Consider the following 20035-nt stretch of genomic DNA (forward strand, 5'->3'; position numbering starts at 1 on the left):
ATACTAACCACTTATCAGATATATACTTTGCAAAAGTTTTTTTTTCTCATTTTGTGGATTATTTTTTCATTTTCTTGATTGTATCCTTTGACAAAAGTTTTCAATTTTTAACAAAATCTTAACTTATCCATTTTTTATGTTGGCATATATTTTTGGTCTCATCTAAAAAACCATTGTTTAATCTGAGACCATACAAATTTTCACCTTTATTTTCTTCTGAGTATTTTATAGTTTTAGCTTATAAATATAGATATATTTGTGATCCATTATGTATATGGTGCACAGCAGAGGTCCAAATCCATTCTTTTGTATGTGAAAACATTTAATTTAAAATCCTAAAAAAGTAACAACTATGAAATCACTCTTTCTTTATTAAAATGAACACTTAAAAATTAGAACTATAAAATATAATTTTAGATAAAATAAGGCAATTAATCACATTTTACATAGAGGAATGAAATTAGTATTAATCTTAATATTATTCCCATTGTACTTGTCATAGCTATTTATTTCAACATTTGTAATAGTGTAATAAAATGTAGAGTTTATCTGATGACAGTCCCATGGAATACATCCATGAGTAGTGTTGATGGAAAGGAGAGTGTAAGATAATTAGGTGATAGATGAATTTGGCTTTAATTGAATTATAGCATATGATGGCATATTTTAAGACTTATTGTTATGATCAGAATAGTATTTTAATATAACAGCTGCAAGAATGTGTGCTTTTCTCAGTGTACTAAAAGCTTTAACTAACCAATCATTAGTACCTTTGGACTCTGAGGACTAATCTACCTCCAGCATCTTCCCATGCTGCAGGAAGTTATAATTTTGCTTTGAGAACTATTTCTCAGAGACTGCTTCTGAAGTCAGGGCCAGAGATACTAAGATTAATTGTACAATCTGGAAGCCTACTGGTAATCATGCGTGTTCATTTCCATCGGCAGTCTTCAAGCCACATTATATTTAATGAGGTCTGTTCTAGTCTTATCAAGAATATTCCCTTTCTCAGAGCCATCTGTTTACTCTAGGATTTCTCTAGCAAGTGTTTGAGCAAATAAATTGTTCCATTTTACAGCCCCTTGTGAGAACTAGTTGTATCACTGGAGAGTATAACACTTTTCTAATAGTAGCACTGTTTGAAAAATGTACTTTAAAACCTGAATAAAGCACATCTTGGGTGGCTCAGTCGGCTAAGCGTCCAGCTTCGGCTCAGGTCATGATCTCACAGTTGGTGGTTTTGAGCCCCACATCAGGTTCTGTGCGGACAGTTCAGAGCCTGGAGCCTGTTTCAGATTCTGTGTCTCCCTTTCTCTCTCCCCCTCCCTCACTCATGCTCTGTCTCTGTCTCAAAAATAAATTTATATATAAAAAAAGAATTCTTAAATTATTCAGCTCTTGCCTCCTTAAAATTCATGTTTTTCTGTACTGTATTGGCATATATACTATTTCAATTTTAGAATTCCTTCATGCTAGAATTTAGAAGATAAAAACATTGGAAAATAAAGATATGCTCCCATTATATAGAATAATATAGCAAATAAGATTTGCTTGCTTTTCAAATAATTATAGTTCAGCTCTGTTTAAGTTGTACAGTGTTATAATATTAGTAGTATTAAAATGTTTGGCCACCAGCATTGACACAGGGAAATGCAGTTCTTTTCATGCATAACATAATAAATTGCTTGTGTTCTTTAGTGTTCTCCTTTCAGCCTAGGAGAGTAACCTTGTACTTCCTTTAACAATATATATTATTAAATTCAGGTTAAATATTATATATTCCAAACCTTAGTTGTCTTTGTTTATTCTTAAGGTTTTAATTTATCTCCCCTCCTTTTTACCACTCCTGTCCTCCAGACACTAAGATGTAGAAAAATGAGAAGAAAGGGAAAATAAAAATAAAAATTCTTGCATTGTATCACTGTCATACGTACACTGAATTCTACTGTCTAGTTAGTCGTGTTTAGGAAAACTAAGTATTATTTTCAGAATTGCTAGTTTTGAATCACCATCGCACATAATTTTTAAGAAAGACTTATCAGATTTATTTTCTATAGCCTATAATTTTTATAGTATAGAGAGCAAATAAATTTTTTTTACTCTTTTTAAAATGTTTTTTGTTTTTGAGAGAAAGGAGACAGAGTGGGGATCCGGGGGTTTGGGTGGGGACAGAGAGAGGGAGACACCACATCCGAAGCACTCTCTACTCTCTACCTGTCAGCACAGAGCCCAACAAAGTGCTAGAAATCACAAACTGCAAGGTCATGATCTGAGCTGAAGTCAATGCTTACCAACTGAGCCACCCAGGCTCCCTCTTCTTTTACATGTTTGAGCAAATGCTTAAAACAACGATCTGATTATTGTTAGACTGATACAACTTAAAGATCACAACTTAAAGATGAACATTTAAATTTCCTAACATATGAGTTAGAATGATCTGGTAATAGTTTTATTGATATGTATAACATGAAATTAGCACTGAATACAGTTAATTGACTAAAATTGTGATATTAATATTGTAGCACATTTTATATATAATATTTTATGAGCTTAAGGAAAGACTATTTGTGAATGAAAAAAATAAAAGTGTAGAAAACATGCAGTGAAATGATCAGATAAAAAGAGAATGAATGACAGTCACAAGTACAATTGGAAAAAGCAAATTGGTAAAAAAGTACAGTGAGAAAAGAAAATAATTACTAATAAAAAGAAGACTAAGGGAACTCAAGAAGCAAGAAAAAAATCAGAGGAAATCAGAAGGTATAGGAGGAGGCAGAGGTATTAATCCAAAAATAAAAGACCTTTAGAAAATATATTTTACTGAAAGATAGTTTCTCTAATGAGAGATCCAAGAAGGTGCACAAAAAGGCAATCAAGGAAATGGGAAGTTGTGGAAGTAAGTAATATTTGAGTTTGGCCTACTTGTCTATCTTTTAAGGTAAAGTTTTGGAAAGAATTGTATGAAAATGCAAATCTCTGATCAGCGTGTAATTCCACCTAGTTATGCTAGACAACAGTTATGTTATTAACTATGTACTAAACAAACTCAGGTTCTCAAAAAGTACAAAATTAAAAAGTTTGTGAATAAGAGTTTTGTTGCTAGTTTCATCATGAAAGATAAACATTAGGTGAGGTAGCTTTGTTTTGGCATGAAAAAAAGTGATCAATACTACTTTATTGCTTAAAAACATTAGAATTTGTAGACTACAGATAGACCTTAGTACCCCATAAAGACAGAACCTTGCTCTAATTAATGTACATCCTGTTTGTCTAACCTGAGGCAATGATCATGAAGATCAAATACCTGGAATATTTTTTATTTTTCATTGTTTTTAAGAATTAACTCATTCAATAAATTCAAAATGGAATTATTTAGAAATTAGAAAAAGATGTGGCAGGAAGAACATTACTATTCATGTTCTCATTTTATGTTAAATATTTGTTCAACTGTCAAATTCTAAATGATATAAAATATATTTTATACCTATGGTTACATTTTCCTTTCACTGAAAATAGCTTTTACTATCACCAGGGAGATTCCTATTCAGGAATCTCTTTTTCGCCTTTTGCAACTATTTGGTGATTCTCCTACTGCTGAGTGTATGATGTTTGATTCCTAATCTAAAATTTTCCAGTGATAAAATTAAAGGGGTCTTTATGGAATTTTTGAGAAATGTTTAAAATCCTGAGTTACTAGGTGTCACCCTAGTATAATACTAAACTAGATTTGAAATAATTCTTTACTTAGATTATTAAATTTAATGGCTAAATTGATATAAGAATAGACAAAATAATTAAATGCAATTATATGATTAAAAATTTTTTAAACATTTTTATGTTTGTGTTTAAACTTTATTTAGCTACTTCAAGTTCCTGGAGAGATTTACTTACATATTTTCCATCCTGTTTTTAGTTTTTGTTTTAAATCATTTCTTATTTCCCTTACAGAAAATTTCCATGTAAGTCAGACCTTGCCTAATTTTAATAGAATATAGACTTTGACTTTTTTTTAAGATTTTATTTTATATTTTTTAGTAATCTCTTCACTCACATGCTCAAACTTACAACCATGAGATCAAGAGTCACATGATCTACCGGCTGAGCCAGCCAGGCATTCTTGATTTTTTAAAAAATATTTTTCTTTACTTCTCCAAAAGGACCTCATATGGAACTGAAATCTTTGACATAAAGGCATACAAATCTTCAGTACATACTTGAAAATTATCCCTAAATAGGATAAGAAAAAAAATAGGCTCTTATTCTTTCCTCAAGAAGAAAACATCTTCATTTTCTAGTACTGACTCCCCAATACGTCTTCATGTATACCAATTATTTTATTTCACTAAACCCAGTATGTTTTTACTGGAATATCTTTTAAGAACAAGGCCCAGGGAAAATAACTAAACAGCTAGCCCAATTAATCAGGAGAGATTGTCTTAATCAAGTACAACTAATTAATCAGATTAGATTAACTATAACTAAAAAAAGAAGGTCCCTCTTCCCCATATCTTGGTCAAAAATTTTAGACAACTTACAGACAAGGAGAAATCTTTCCCCACTGATATTTGAAGTAAAAAACTTCATTTCCTTTTTGATGTAACTATGACAGCTCTTGGGATGTTGGATTTTGTTGCTGAAACATTCTATATTCTGTTACTAACAAGGTTGCAACATTATATTGGAATTTAATTAAAATCATATTAATAAAAAGATTCCTTCCAATGCTTGCAGAGAAGCAAGCTCAGGGAAGCTTACAGGTCCCTATAAGACCTGATAGACCCGCACAGGGGATATGTGGGGCCTTTCCTACGTACGCGTAGTACACAGTAGTGCACACCCACGGTTCAGCTTACATTTTATAACAGTATTGTCTAGGAGCTGGGGAACAACGGATCTCTATTTCAAAGAAACTGGTAAATCCAAACAACTGGTGTATAATTCCTATGAAATAGTAATAGAAACCCCTTCCCATTCACTTCTTTTTTTAAAGCAAGCAGCTAGCAAACTTAGATGTTCTTTCAGGATGAACTCCCTCCCCTCGCCCCCAGGCAAACAGATTCCTCACGTTCAAATCAAATCCTTAAATGAATTTCTTGGTGTTAGTGAGTTTTTGTGCTTCAAATGCCTTTCTGACTTAATGAATTCTCCAAGCTCTGCATTTTTCCAGTTCTAAATAAATCAAAATTTGGGAGGATAGGTTGAGTAGGATAAGGAATCAAGCACATGACATTCTTGTTTGTGATGCCTTTCTAATAGGTAGACCTTCTTGAAAGATAATGATAAAAATAAGTGCTTTGCAATGAGGTGACCTTGAATTTCTTATTTCATTGATTTTTTTATGGAAAAAAATTTTTGCCATGGACAATGTTTGGAAATACATTATTACAGTAAAAATTTTGGTGTTTGTTATAGTGAGATATACTGTGAGAAATTTTTGGAACAGATATATTTAATAATTTTGACTACCTACTTTAAGAATTATAAATTATTATTTTCAGTATACACAAAAAGTTAATTTTGTGTGGCTAATGCATTTGTTTTTAAGGGCACTGTTATAATTGTGGCTGGTTCTTTATATAACTTGTTCTTTAGATCCATTTTGGGGAAAATGATTAAAATTTTTTTGAAATATTATTTGTTTATAATTAATACTAAAAGAGTCTTATTTCCCTTACAGAAAATTTCCATGTAAGTCAGAGCATGTATATATTAAAGGAATTAAGTATATCATAAGTGGAAGAAATAGAAACCAAAATGTGAACTCTTTTTTGAAGTCTATTTGGAATTTTTTCAAGGTCCTTTTTTAAATAATTAGGATGGGTTTTTAGATAATATAAAATAGAACTTGTACCAGTAACTTCTGGGCCTCTTCAGTGGTACAAAACAATGAAGATTATCTTCAGAACTAGTTTTCATTTACCACAAAGATTCATACTTTCTCCCTATATAGAGTTCGTGATATCAGCCTGAAAAACCTCTTGTTTTTCATTTATTATTAATTTATTTATTAATAATTTATTATTATTTATTTCATTTCCTTTCATTTATTATTAATTCTAACTTTTCCAATTTATATAAATTGGAAAAATTTCTAAATTACTTTCTCATGAGACATTGTGCATATTGTAGTCTAAGAACTCTAAGAGTTTGTACACATTTTTGTATCTTAGCCATAGACTACTCTTAACATCTGGGGCAATTTAGTTCTTTGGTTGATAAAAACAGACCTTTTACTGTAACTATAAAATGTAGGTCCATCTATTATCAATTAGAAAATTTCAAGGAAATAGAATTAGTTCTTTAGTGATCTGTTATTTGGTGTTAGCCTATGGCCTCCTAAAATAACAGATAATTCTGCTATGCTCAAGGCTAATAGTTCTCCTTTCTTTTTGCCACATGTTTGTAATTTCATGTCAGCGATTTTCAATGATGTTGTCTCTCCTAAGGCTTTCTTGGCCATTGCTGTGCAGGATCAGGACCAGGCATGTGGTGGAGGGGATGGTTAAGGAAGTCAGGGGAATGAGGGCAAGAATGGAGAGGTACAGCAGCAAGGCAGCATCTAATGAAGCCTTAGATATTGCTTCTGGAACATAGCACATGGGCAGTCTACCGCCCATGTCACTGAGAGTTTTTCCATGAAAATAATTAACTCAGCTTTTAGTGTAAATAAAAATGAAGTCATTTTATGACATTTCTCTGATAATACCTCTTTTATCATAATTATCTGGTTGGTAAATTTTATATGTATGGATTTATTTTATGATATGGTGAATAAGACTATAAATTCTAACACTGAATGCTAATATTGTGCTCCAGGAGATACTTTCTTTAAAAATTACGAAAAATTTAGATTCATCATGTGACTTTTAGTCAGTCAATTAAAAGGAGGAACATAAGGAAGAAGTATTTATAGTTACTATAAATTTTACCAGCAAGAATTCCTATTTTCTCTAACTTATCTTTTTTTTCTTTTTCTCAATGTTTGCTCAAGTACGCTGATGCAGTTACTGTAAGCGAGAAGCCCCTGGCGGAACAGGACTGGTACCATGGCGCAATTCCCAGAATAGAAGCGCAAGAACTTTTAAAACAACAAGGAGACTTCTTGGTGCGAGAAAGTCATGGGAAACCTGGTGAATATGTCCTTTCTGTATATTCTGATGGACAAAGGAGACACTTTATCATACAGTTTGTTGATGTACGTTTCCAGTTTAGTTTATATGTATATTTTGATATAGTTCATTGCAGTAAAATTATAATAAAAGGGTGAATAGTTTGTGATAAATGCCTGTAACACTTTATGTTTAGTATTTGCTTTATTTTGTTCTGTATTCCTTCAATATAGTGTGCCAAAATTCACTAAGATGTTAATCTTGTTAAGGAAATACATATTTTTAAACATTAGAAATTAAAAATAGTTGTTACAAATTTATTTTTGAGGTTTATTAATTTATTTAAATTTTACTTATATATATATATAGAGAGAGAGAGTATGAGCAAGGCAAAGGCAGAGAGAGGGAGAGTTAATCCCAAGCAGGCTCTGCACTGGCAGTGGGGAGTCCAACGAGGGGCTTGAACCCATGAACCATATGTCATAACCTGAGCTGAAATTAAGAGTCAGATGCTTAACCATCTGAATCACCCAGGCATTCCTCAAATACTTCATTTATTAATTCATTGTTAATTTTGTATAGTAGTCAAACCTCACCTTGATAATCATATTTTCCTACTTTCATGAATCCAACCTACTGTTTCTAGTAGTGTGTCATTCCTCATATCCTTGGAAAACTCTTATAATTTGTATGTGCCTTTAAGTTATGGATGTAGATAATCTTTGCTATTATAATGGTGACCACGTTGGTATTATTTATAAAATGGTATGTGAATTACAGAAGGACAGGTCGTAGGTAAACTGTAAACTAAAATTTATATGAATGTTTCTATCTATTTACTATACTGTAACAGCTACTATTTAAAAAATATGTCCTACATCAAGCAGTTATGAATATTTCCCTTATTACCACATAATTTAAAATGTAACTATAAGAATTTAAATTATTATTCTTAGAAACAAAAGGAAAAGTTCTACTTGCAAATTATCACTTGTCTTTAGTATCATCATTTTGTCTTTAAGTGACTAAAATGAAAAGCATAATATATTCTAAAAATAAGACTTTTTGCAGGTTCATATTTGAAGATTTTATTCAGCTTCCTTCTATCACTGAAAGTTTGCAAAGATCTCTGTTATAGATGGGAGTGCCTGTATTCCTGTGAATGCTTCAGGTTTTTCACTGCCTAATTTTATTTAGTTAGTTCTCACTCTATAATGTTGAGCTCTTAAATTAGTTGAAGATAGAAGTTTTAAGGTGATATGGACTGTTTAGGGAGGTTTAAATTCTTTTTCAATTTGTGTAAGTAAATCTTTCATGAGCTAAAGTTATCCCATTTCATTCCTCATATACCTGTTGCCTGAAAGGGGCCAATAAATGGGGGAATTTATTATGAGATATTTAGTGATTGCCTATTATAGAACAATCAAGGAGTTTGTAATCCAATAGTAGATTATAAAAGCTGTTTGTAAATAAGGACAGGTGTACTAAGAGAGGAAGACGTAAAGAGAGAAGGTATTTTAGAAAGTAGGAAAAATACCAAAAAGTCAGTCAATAAAAAAAAAGCCCAGCACTTGGTGTTATAAGACTTGGGCTTCTGTCTCAGTTCTGTACTTTAGAAACTCTCTGGTTTGCAGAATAATGGGGGTAATAGCCAGTACCAAAACTGTGAGAATCAAGTCAGTAAATATGTATTTCATAAGGTGTAAAGTGCTATGCAAATATTAGACATTTTTACCATTGTTTGATGATATCACTTGAGAAAAAATAAAATGTACTTTGTATGAACTAACCCTGTAATTGGATAAGTTAGTTTAAAAAGTTTCTTTCCGATTTCCATGAGATTTATTCATGAAATTTAAATGGTAATGATTATGTTGTTTTGGAATTTATGTATTAAAGTTTGAGGTATTCACCAATCACAAGTAATGCTGTTTTTATCAATATTGTCTTTGTAGCTGCAGTGTAGGATGACAATTATTTTGAAGCTTTTTTTTTATTGCAAATTACGATTACTTTTTGTTATTTGTTCTTTTTGAGAGAGAGGGAGAAGATGTGGGAGCAGGAGAGGGGCAGAGAGAGAGGGAGAGACAAAGAATCCCAAGCAGGCTCCACACCCAGTGCAGAACCCAATGCAGGGCTCAATGCCATGACCCTGGGATCATGGCCTGAGTCGAAATCAAGAGTCAGATGCTTAACTGACTGAGCCATTCAGGTGGCCCCATATTACAGTTACTTTGTTTTTAAAGTTTATTTATTTATTTTGAGAGAGAGAAAGAGAGATGGTGGCAGGGGAAGGAAGGGAGAGAGGGAGAAGGAAAGAGAGAGAGAACAAAAATGAGTTGGGGAGCGGCAGGCTCTGTCCTCTGTAGTAAGCCGTACTTGGGGCTTGATCTCAGGACCACAAATTCATGACCTGAGCTGAAATCAAGAATCGGAGGCTTAACTAACTGAGCCACCCAGCAGCCCCTGCAGTTACTTCTTAGCAAGATGTGAAACTCTGCTTGCTGTGAACATTATGTGAACTCTATGAGTGATCAGGATGGACACAGATACTTCTAATTTTTACATTTTTTACTGCTCTAGGCAAGAATATCTATTTTTTGTCTTATCTTGTTCAAGCAAGAAGAATTGTACTTTCTTTTAAATATTTTTTATTTAATTGTTCTTATTTTACTTCTGTGAGAGAGACAGAGTGCGAGCAGGGGAGGGACAGAGAGAGAGGCAAACATAGAATCTGAAGCAGGCTCCAGGCTCTGAGCTGTCGGTGTAGAGCCTGATGCAGGGCTCAGACTCCTAGACTGTGAGATCATGACCTTAGCTGAAGTCAGATGCTTAACCGACTGAGCCGCCTAGGTGCCCTGAGTTGTACTCTTTATTGGACACTAAATTTATTAATTTTGTAAATCCATGTGTGTGTGTGTGTGTGTGTGTGTGTGTGTGTGTGTGTGTGTGTGCGCGCGCATGCCTATGTAGGAGTATCGTATTCTCAGTATAATCCTCTTGTTATTCACTGATCTATTCCATAGTTACTAGCCTGTTTAGGGTGCTTGATGTAATAGACTGCATCTAAACAGCTTTAGCGTTTGTAGTTAAAACTGTTTATTTTGTGTCATAAATGTTGATAGATTTTCACAGAGATCTAAATGGCTTTGTTCCATTTGATAAGAAAATATATACACAAATCTCTGGTTTTGTGTATGGTAGAATAAAAATGCATATAGTAAGACAAAAGTACTCCAGAAAGAACTTCTATTAATAGGAAAGTGCCAATTTATATTTCTATAATTTATTTATATGACAGGCATTTGCTGAAAACCTGTTTTTGCAGAGTACCATGTTATTCAGTGTAAGGACATGGAACTGAAAAATGTATGGCCTACTTCTCAGTGAACTTAAAACCTAGCAAGTGGGACATTGGTAGAATTCACGAACAGAGAAATATTAAAGATGCAGAATTAGAAATGATTGAACCAAGAAATTTGAATTAATATATGGTGATGAATTAAAAATAAGAACATAATGATAAATTTTAAAACAAAAAAATCTCTGTGTAATGGCATATCATCATCTTTTATTTCCTTATCCATTGATTCAGTGAATACTAATTGAGCGAGTAATGTCTAAGTCCCAGGGATATAAGTCAATAAAACAAAAATAACCCAAAAGTGGAGGCTATAATTACTTGTGAAATTGGGTAGCTCAATGTATTAAATCATTGACTTATTCAAAAGGTATTTATCGGATGTCTATCATATGCTAAATTCCAGTTAGATCTGGAGAGTCCGTCTCAGAACATATCATGTAGGTTTATTTTGTTCTTTTACCACAATCTCTAGGTTCTTTGAACTACATGCATTTTTAAATTCATGCCATGAATCTTTAAGGAAAACTAAGTAAAATGAGTAAATCCAAAACTTACTTAAATGACAGTAGGTTCCAAGTTTGTGCCTTATTGTTATATACTTAAATTCTTTGAATCATTTTAATCACTCTACTACCACTCAAGGGCTGTAGAGACAGCACTAAGTACCTTGAAGTCAAAATGAAACTGTCACAGGATATCGTTTTCTGTGTCCCTGATACACAATTAAAGACTTAGAAGACTTTCTTCTTAATAATTAAAGCCATTCCCAAACCTCATTAATGTTAATTTTCAGGAAATACTGATTAAGCAAGTACTTTTAAGGCCCAGGGATATTACTGCGGAGCTTATAGTTTAGGGGGGGAGATTAACAGTCATTTGAAATCACATGTACTATATACAAGTATTAAGTGTAATAAGAGATGTAAAATAGATACATATTGCTATAAAAGGTTTTAATTGGGAAACTTGAGGAAGTTAATTTGAGACAACATCTGAAGAATGAATAAACATTAACTTGGCTTTTTAGGAAAACCATGTAGAAACCTTATTAATATTTTTTCCTAAACTCTCTAACAATCCTTCCTGTGTACTGGTTTAATGAGTTATTTATAAGTATTCCATGAGCTGTTTTTATTTGAGAAAGCTAGAGCTTATGTTTTATATTTTCATTTTAAGGTATTTTATCAAGAACAGGAGTGTTTTCATTTTTTATTTAGCATATTCATCTCAGCCTCTTTCAGAAATGATCTCCCTTCCTTCCTTTCCTCCTCCTGCCTGCATGTTCTCAGTTCTTTTCCAAGGGCTCTACTTAGGCATATTATTTCAAATATATATTCATTGAAGCCCCTTCTCATTTTTGTATGCTTATTCTGTTCTGTCTGACTTTTTTGTATAACAGTCTTCTGGAAGTATGTATAGCAACAGAATCTGATTCTGTTTTTTTATGTATTTTTCATCCATATGCATGTTTGATTCTTAAGTACCACAATGATAACTCAGAAACAAATCTAGATGTAGCAAATGTGTTATGAAAACATAACAGCTCCATGTCTATTCCTTGAGATTTTTTGGATATATCTTAATTATATGTATGTATATAATTTTTGTTTTATAAAATTTGAGTTATGTTTTTATTCATACTTTTTATTTTAATGTTACATGATATTTAATCCTGTAATACAAATGTTGATTAGCAAATTGATCTTTGTAGAAATTTGCAAAACTTCATTTTCTACTACTATTTTTTATTATTTCTTTTAGAATTTGCCTAAGAGATCATTAGCAGCCTTTGCTCCAAAGAAAAGTGTCTTATTTAAAGATTAGCCTGGGGGCACCTGGGTGATACAGTTGGTCAAGCGTCCAAATTTGGGTCAAGTCATGGTGTCACTGTTCATGAGTTTGAGCCCTGCATCAGCTCTGTGCTTATAGCTCATAGTGTGTAGCCTGCTTCAGATTCTGTGTCTCCCTCTTTCTCTGACCTGCCCGCCTTGCATATGTCTCTCTTTCTCTCTTTCAAAAATAAACAATAATCATTAACATTTTTTAATATTTATAAAGTAGTCTGAATTCTCTCTGTGATATCATTGTCAAAGCCATGTAAAAAAAAATTAAAAGAATTCATTTGTGTGTGAACCAAACTTCAGGTCATCTGAGCTACAAGAAATTTATACAGATTTATACAATGTCAAATGATAATATTTGGAATTTTGAGAGTATCAAGAAACAAATCCTCAACATTTTTTGTGAATGTACTATTCTTGACCTCCATTTGATGCTTAGCTGAACTTTACAAGTATATGTCTTAGCATCATTTTTAGATTCATTACTTTATCTTCATTATCAACTACTTTAGAAAGTGAGTTAATTGGCTTTGCACAGTTAGGACTCTGAGAACTTCACTGATGTCAATGTGATTGCTTTAAAAAGGTAATTGCTAGAAATCGGTTTCTTATTTCAGTCCATGAAGTAAGTACCACTGCTTGGATCACTGTATTCAGCCATCATGATTATTATGTCAATGGCAGAAAACTATCTTTAAACTGAGAACTAGATATGTTCTTAAATGAAAATTTCCATGATTATATTCAAATGTTTCACTAATTAGAGATGTATATTAGAATTTTATACAAGACATTATGACACTAGTGGCTGATTTGAAATTTGATTCTATGTGAATTTTATCATGGTACTTACTTTTTATTCAACATTGTACTTCACTCATTTGGGTTTGCATGTATGTGAACTTTTCAGTATTGATTTCCAGGTAACGTTACTTGTCTCATTAACTTCAGTTATTTTATATGCATTATATTTCATTCATTTATAAATGCTTATTGATCTAGGAAATGTATGCCAGGCACTATTCTAGACCATGAAGATACTGTGATGAGCAAAGTAAATATAAAAATTTATCACCTCATGAATTTACATTCTAGAGGAGAAGATAGACAATGAGCAAGATAAAAAGTAAAGTATATGTGATGTTAGATGCTTATAAGTTCTGAGGAGAAAAATTCAATAAGGGAAAGGAGATAAATTTAGTTGGGGTGAGAAAATGGATTCTGACTATTGTGTAGGGTGGCCTAATAAGACCTCACTGAAAGATGACATATACTGAAAGACTGGAGGACGTGGGAATCCATTACCCATATGTCCATCTGAGAAACTATTCAAGCAACAAATGTAAACTGCCTGAGAAGGAGTGTATATAGTGTGTTTTAAGTCAAGAAGGAAATGAAGGGGACTGGAGGAAAGTGGACGGGAGTGAAAGTGGTTAGAAATGAGGTAAGAGAGATGATAGAGGACAAATTATGTAGAGAGTCTTACAGACCATGGTAAAGCCTTTAGCTTTTATTCTGAGGGAGATAAGAATATAAGCCAAGTAATGGAGTGATCTGCTAGAACAGGACCCCCTGCTGCTGTGGTAAGACTAGACTGAATGAAGACAAAGGGAGAAGCAGTGTGTATATTTTTAACTTTATGGAGAAAAAATGGTCAATAACTATTGACAAATATAATTGTATACATTTAATATGTGCAACATTATAGTATGATAGGCATACATTGTAAAATGATTACCAAGATCAAGACAATTAATATGTTCATGAACCTCATACAGTTAAATTCTGTTGTGTATGTGTGGTGAGAATGCTCAACATTTACTCTCAGCATCTTTGAAGTTCTGATACTGTATACTTGGTTGAAATTTTATGGTTGTTTATATTGTTAGCACATGTTACATTTCTATAACCGTTTACATTTCTTCATTTCTTAATCAATTTCATATAAGAATGCCTTCCAGGATATTTGATTTCTTACAAACGATGATGCCCGGAGAAAATGTAATTTACACTTTTAAGTATTCTTTGAAAATGTTTTTTTATATCTGGGTTTAGAATGATTTTTTTAGTCCAAGGATTCTTATTGCTCTGGTGATTTAATATTTGAGTGTGCTTTGGTGATTTAATACTGGGCAAGGCGTTTTGCATATTGATACTTGGTCAAGCCTCATGCTCCTTCTTTGAGGAGATCCAAATATTATTTGTTTCAGCAATGAATAAACCGAGACACTGAGAGAACTTGCTCAGTGCACTGCATGCCTAATAACATATTAGTGTCTTCAGTATGAAATATTCTGAAACATCATTGTCAGTGTATCATAGCAGGTCTGGCTGCTGTGTACAAAAATTCTTCAGGCAATTTATTAACAACTGCCCTAAACTGATTCTAACACAAACTGCCTTGGGTTGAATTGTCTTCTATGGTTAGGTGTTACAGTAAGCTAACTCCTGCTAGCTTAGACAAATATCCATTTAAAGGTTGTATATAAATTAAATTCTAGTGAACTGAATCTTATTTTATACTATGGAAGAGGAGCTTTAAATTTTTAAATCTTTTAATTAGGAAAGTAATCTTCTAGGAATGTAAATAATATCAAATTTTGGTAGTTTTTAAAGTTCTTATTTCTTAACATAGTTTTCTTAGAGCACATTCATATTGGTATCTGTACATATCACCTGTTTATGTATGGGCAAACACTTTGTGAACAATCAGAAGAACGTTTTTATTACATTACATTGCATTCCATTGCTTTCTGCATTGAAAAATAAGGCCAGTGAGATATTTTTTATTTCTTAAATTTATTGCTATCAACTCACCCATATGATAACTATATGCCTGTTTTGAATAGGAAGAGAGAAAAGGGGTTGTGTCAGAGTTTGAGAAAATGTTACCTATATGATGTTTTGAAATCATAAAGTGTAAGAGTTGAGCATGCTGATATTTGCAGTTTTGTCACTGTGCATTTTATTTCTTTGTCAATGTGTGTGAATGACTAGGTGCTTTTAGTGAAAGAATAATACATGAATAACCCCAGTAATAGAAATAGCAATTACTTACTATATTGATAAGTAGGAAATAGTGATCATCTGAAGCTTCTTCAGATATTTATTACTATATTGGATATAATATAATATCTTCAAACTTTTGACATTTTTTATCTTGGAAGATTTATTAAATGGGCTATATATAAACCTAATGTAAATGTGTTTCTAGTTCATTAACTCAAATGTATCTCATGCCTTATTTTTCTTGGTTATCATTTGGCAAAATGCATTCCAGGTACTTGTTAGTTTTTCATTTTCTTCCTTTCTTATTTTTTCTCTTTAAACAACTTGAATTTTGTTTAATGATTATAAAAAGTAATTTCTTGATGGAAAGGTAAATTTTTTCAGCATGTTGGAGTTTTACTTATTTAGTTTTACTTTCACCATTTTATGCATTCACTGGTGTCAAGCATATTCATATTGTTACACAATAATAAGTTTTCTTATTGGAACTTAATTTATTGCTGATGTAATCTTGCTGAAGCAATGTCTTCATATTTATTCTACTTTATTGTTCTTTCTTTAGAATGTGTATCGATTTGAAGGCACTGGTTTTTCAAACATTCCTCAACTAATAGAACATCACTATACCACAAAACAGGTCATCACTAAGAAATCAGGTGTAGTTCTGCTGAATCCTATACCTAAGGTGAGTGTGCATATATATATATATATTTTTTGTTAAGGAATGCTTTATGAGTTAATATTTACCATGACAAATAAAGTTCGTAGGTTATTTATAGAAGTTTGGAAACATAAGGACTTTGTGATTACCGCAGGTGCTGATGTAACTAAACCAGCTAATTCTTGGTTTTAGGAGGATGGGTTGCCTTTTTATTCATTGTTTGCTGGGTTACAAATGGCCTTTTCTTTTTTTATTTCCTTCCCCATTTTCTTTGAAAAACTTGAGGCCTTTCTTTTACTTTATAAGGTTCAGACTTGGAAAAGTTCAGTGTATGAAAGATTCTAAGATGTAAAAGTCAAAGAACATGTCCAGCAATTATGAGTAAATTAGAATTTTAATTTTGGATGTTAAGTTTACACTATAAGACACTGGAAATTTAAAAAACTATACAATTCAAATACAATAAATTATAAATTTCTTATGTGGAGCCATGCATCTAGAGGTGAGAGATTGTTCTAAGTAATTTTTGCCTCTAAGATCTAACACAGAACATGTTACTTTCATGTGCTTTAAGAGATTAGTGAGGTTAGGAATGGGTATGAAGAGGTTTGTGTTTTAAAATAAAATCTGTGGGGCTTGGACCAAAGTGCAGCAGTGGAGCTGGATTGGCTTCTTAGGAGTACTCTTGATGTTTCAGAAATCAAGCTGGGGGTAGGTAAGAGACCTCTTCTTTGAGGGCCATCTACTATGAAGAACAGTGTTGCCATAAATAGCCATAAAACCTGGTGGTTTAATACCTGCTAATTTGATGTTTATATATCTAGCAATGACTTTTAATATGAAGTAAGTGTTATTCCCCAAAATGCTAATGTATAATCGAGATTCAGATAAAGAAATTAAAAAAAAAAACTGTTGCTGTCCTTTGTTAGTCAAGAACTGATGTCTATATTTGTTCTCACATTCTGTTACTCAGTCATTAATGAGGGGCTGAGCCTTAATACTGCTTTCACAGAAGATTTCGACAGTCAGTTGCTAAACACCAATTCTGTGGCTAAGAAATTGGCCTTCTTTCACAGTTTTCTAGAACTATGTGATTGGCTAATTCTTCATTTATATATTTCTATTTACTTTTCCCCCATTTTAATTTCAGAATATCTTATAAAAATTCTGTTAGTTTGAAACAGGTTGTCATATTTTTCTGAAGTAAAACAGAGGTGTTTCCCAGTGTTTCCTCTTCCATCAGTGGATAACTGCGGTTATTCTGCAGAATTCTAGGGATTCTTTTCTTTGATTAAGACCATCTATTCCTGTGGCTTCATGTTCTGATTACCTATCAGTGACTTCCAAATTTATTTTTATAGCTTACATTTATACCTCTCCTAAAAGCATGAGATTTTTCTACTCTTTACCTAAAACTGATTTTGTCACCTTTAACTCCAAAATTTCCTATTCTTTTTTAGTAACTGGTACAAGTGTTCCTCACTATCCAAAGGTAGAGTGTTTCTCGGAAATCTTTTGTAAGCAAAAAAGACATAACGCAAAGAAGCAATTACCACTTCATAAAAATGAAAATCCTCTTCGAAATTCTTCTGGTTATCAAAAACAGGTACTAATGTCAGTCTTCTGTAAAAGCAGAGTGGCATAAAGCAAACATTTGGATAATGGGGGAAACCTGTACCGCCAAATATTTAGCTTCTCAAAACATAAGCCTGGGGGTTGTCTTCAACATCTCCTCTCCCGCTGCCCTCTCACTAGCACTGTAAGTGACAGGAGTTTCGTATACTTGTCTGTACATGTAGAAGTATGACCTTTAGTTTCAGTATAAAATAAAATCCAGTGCAGTTTTAGCCTTGGTAGGTCAACAAGACATACAACTGGGTTTTCAGAGATCCTGATAGCCCATTTTAGAGCCAACTAAATATTTGCATTTTCTGCTTGCTTAGCCAGGTCTAAATTGAGAGATCAAAGCCATAAAAGAGAAACATAAAAATGCAGATCTGGGCTTTTGTAGGAATATATAATTTCAAATAAAGCTATATCCTTCTTTATATAAAATTTTCCATAGATAAATGGAGTAGATTCTCTGGACTGCCACATGGTGAATTACTCTCTTTCTCTCAAACTCCCTACACTGGCTGCAGAGCTGATTATCTATCTCATCATTTTATGTAGCACTGGCTATGAAAATAACATCTATAGACTGAAAGCTCTAGAAGATTAAGGAGCTATGTATGGTTGTTTTATGAGGTAGAAATTTGAAGTTTATCCAGCTGCCTCTTAACCTGATCTAAAGTGTTGGTACTTGAAATATGCAGGTCATCTGTTTATTGTAAATATTGTTATGCATTTTATTTAATGAATCATATTATTCTTCTCAAAGAAAATCACAAGCCAGAGTTGTAAAAATTAGGCAGTTTTCAATTATGAGTGAAAAACAAATTGACATGGATTTTATTATGGTGGTATTATCTATTATATATCTTCCTTTGAGAAATTATTTATAGTCTTATAACTGGAATCTGTTTCTTGATTTACTTTGTGCAAGAAGGTAATGTCTTTGACCATATGATATGCTGTAAAACATCTCATTTCCATCATGCCAGTCTTCATTTTTAACCTACATAAAGAATGCTATTTTGGTCTCAGTATAATTTCTGTTTATAGCAACCAACTTCTAACTTCCTATTTATTTCTTTCTTACCCATGAAAATATATTATCATAATGCCTAGCTGGAGGACACTGGCCAAAGGATTATCTTTCTTATCTTCAGAAGTACAGGAAACGAGACCATCTAGAATTAGAGCAATTATTAACTTTTTCATGATGATAAAGCCTAGTGGGTACCCACGCCATTCCTCCCTCGCCCTCCACTCGCTGATTTCTCCTAAGCTGTTTCCCCCAGTTTGTGAAAATGTACGGAGGATAAAAGGTCCTGTTGTAAACAGGGGTTATCGATCACCTGTCACCACCCTTCTTCTGCTAGCTAGCACATTGGAGATTCACAGAACCTGTTCTTTACTGAATTCAGTTTCTGTTCCAATGTCATTCTTCACAGAGAATTCTTGAGCTTGTGGGAAATAACACCTCATTTCCTTATTATTCCCCTCTTCTGCTTCTTAATATCTCTTTGCTGCAATTGTATTTACTTGAAATTATTTTCTATGATACAGTTTTACTTACCTGTCTTCCCCAAGTAGAATGCATTTACATTTAACAGTTAGTGCAGCTGTAGCCCCAGCGCCTAGAACAGTGCTCCCCATAGCAGGTGTTCATTAAATACTTGTTGAAGCATTGAATTTATTGAGCAATTGCTAGAAACCAGGGTCTTGCTGAGTTTTTCATGTGCATTATCTCACTTAGTCCTTACACATTCCTATGAAGTATTATAACTAGCCTCATATAAGATTGGTGTTTTTTTAAACCCATGAAATATTATGAATGAGGAGCTGAAGCTTAAAATCATAAATGACTTGCAGAAGATAGCAGAACAGTTCAGAGGTAGAGCTGAGATGTGAGCCCATGTTCTTACCTACTATCTTCACAGACTGTAGAGTCTAGACTTGAGAGACTAGAATAAGCTGCTTATTTTAAGGAACAAGGGTGTGGGCTTAAGGAAAAGGAAGTATTTTTGATTTCATAAATGTTAAATTGAAAAAGACTGTAACATATCAAAAATGATACCACAAGTCTTTATGAAAGGAAAATCAATAAATAGTAATATTGGGTGGCAGAGCTGGGATAAGAGGTAAAGTGTAAGGGCTTGATAAAATTTAGTTAAGAAAGACACATAGTTCAACATTAACATTTAAATGGTGACTTGAGTGGTATATATTCACGATGGAGTACTACATGGCAATGAGAGGGAATGACATGTGGCCCTTTGTAGGAAAGTGGATGGACCTTGAGGGTGTCATGCTGAGTGAAGTAAGCCAGGCAGAGAAGGACAGAAACCATATGTTTGCACTCATAGGTCTAGCAGGAAAACAAGAGAGACCTAATGGAGAACCAGGGGGAGCGGAGGAGGGAGAGAGAGTTGGGGAGAGAGAGGGA

The 20035-nt window shown here is 32.9% G+C and overlaps 1 protein-coding gene across 1 annotated transcript in view; it reads left to right on the forward strand.

Moving 5' to 3' along the window:
* The window catches only part of FER (FER tyrosine kinase), a 401294-nt gene that overhangs the window by 167382 nt on the left and 213877 nt on the right, over window positions 1–20035 (forward strand). Inside the window, exons 11-12 of the mRNA XM_029942680.1 lie at window positions 6992–7195; window positions 15886–16008. Coding sequence (XP_029798540.1) covers window positions 6992–7195; window positions 15886–16008 — 327 coding nt within the window. The remainder of the gene's footprint in view (window positions 1–6991; window positions 7196–15885; window positions 16009–20035) is intronic.

Source organism: Suricata suricatta, chromosome 6, assembly GCF_006229205.1.
Source record: "Suricata suricatta isolate VVHF042 chromosome 6, meerkat_22Aug2017_6uvM2_HiC, whole genome shotgun sequence".
Taxonomy (NCBI): domain Eukaryota; kingdom Metazoa; phylum Chordata; class Mammalia; order Carnivora; family Herpestidae; genus Suricata; species Suricata suricatta.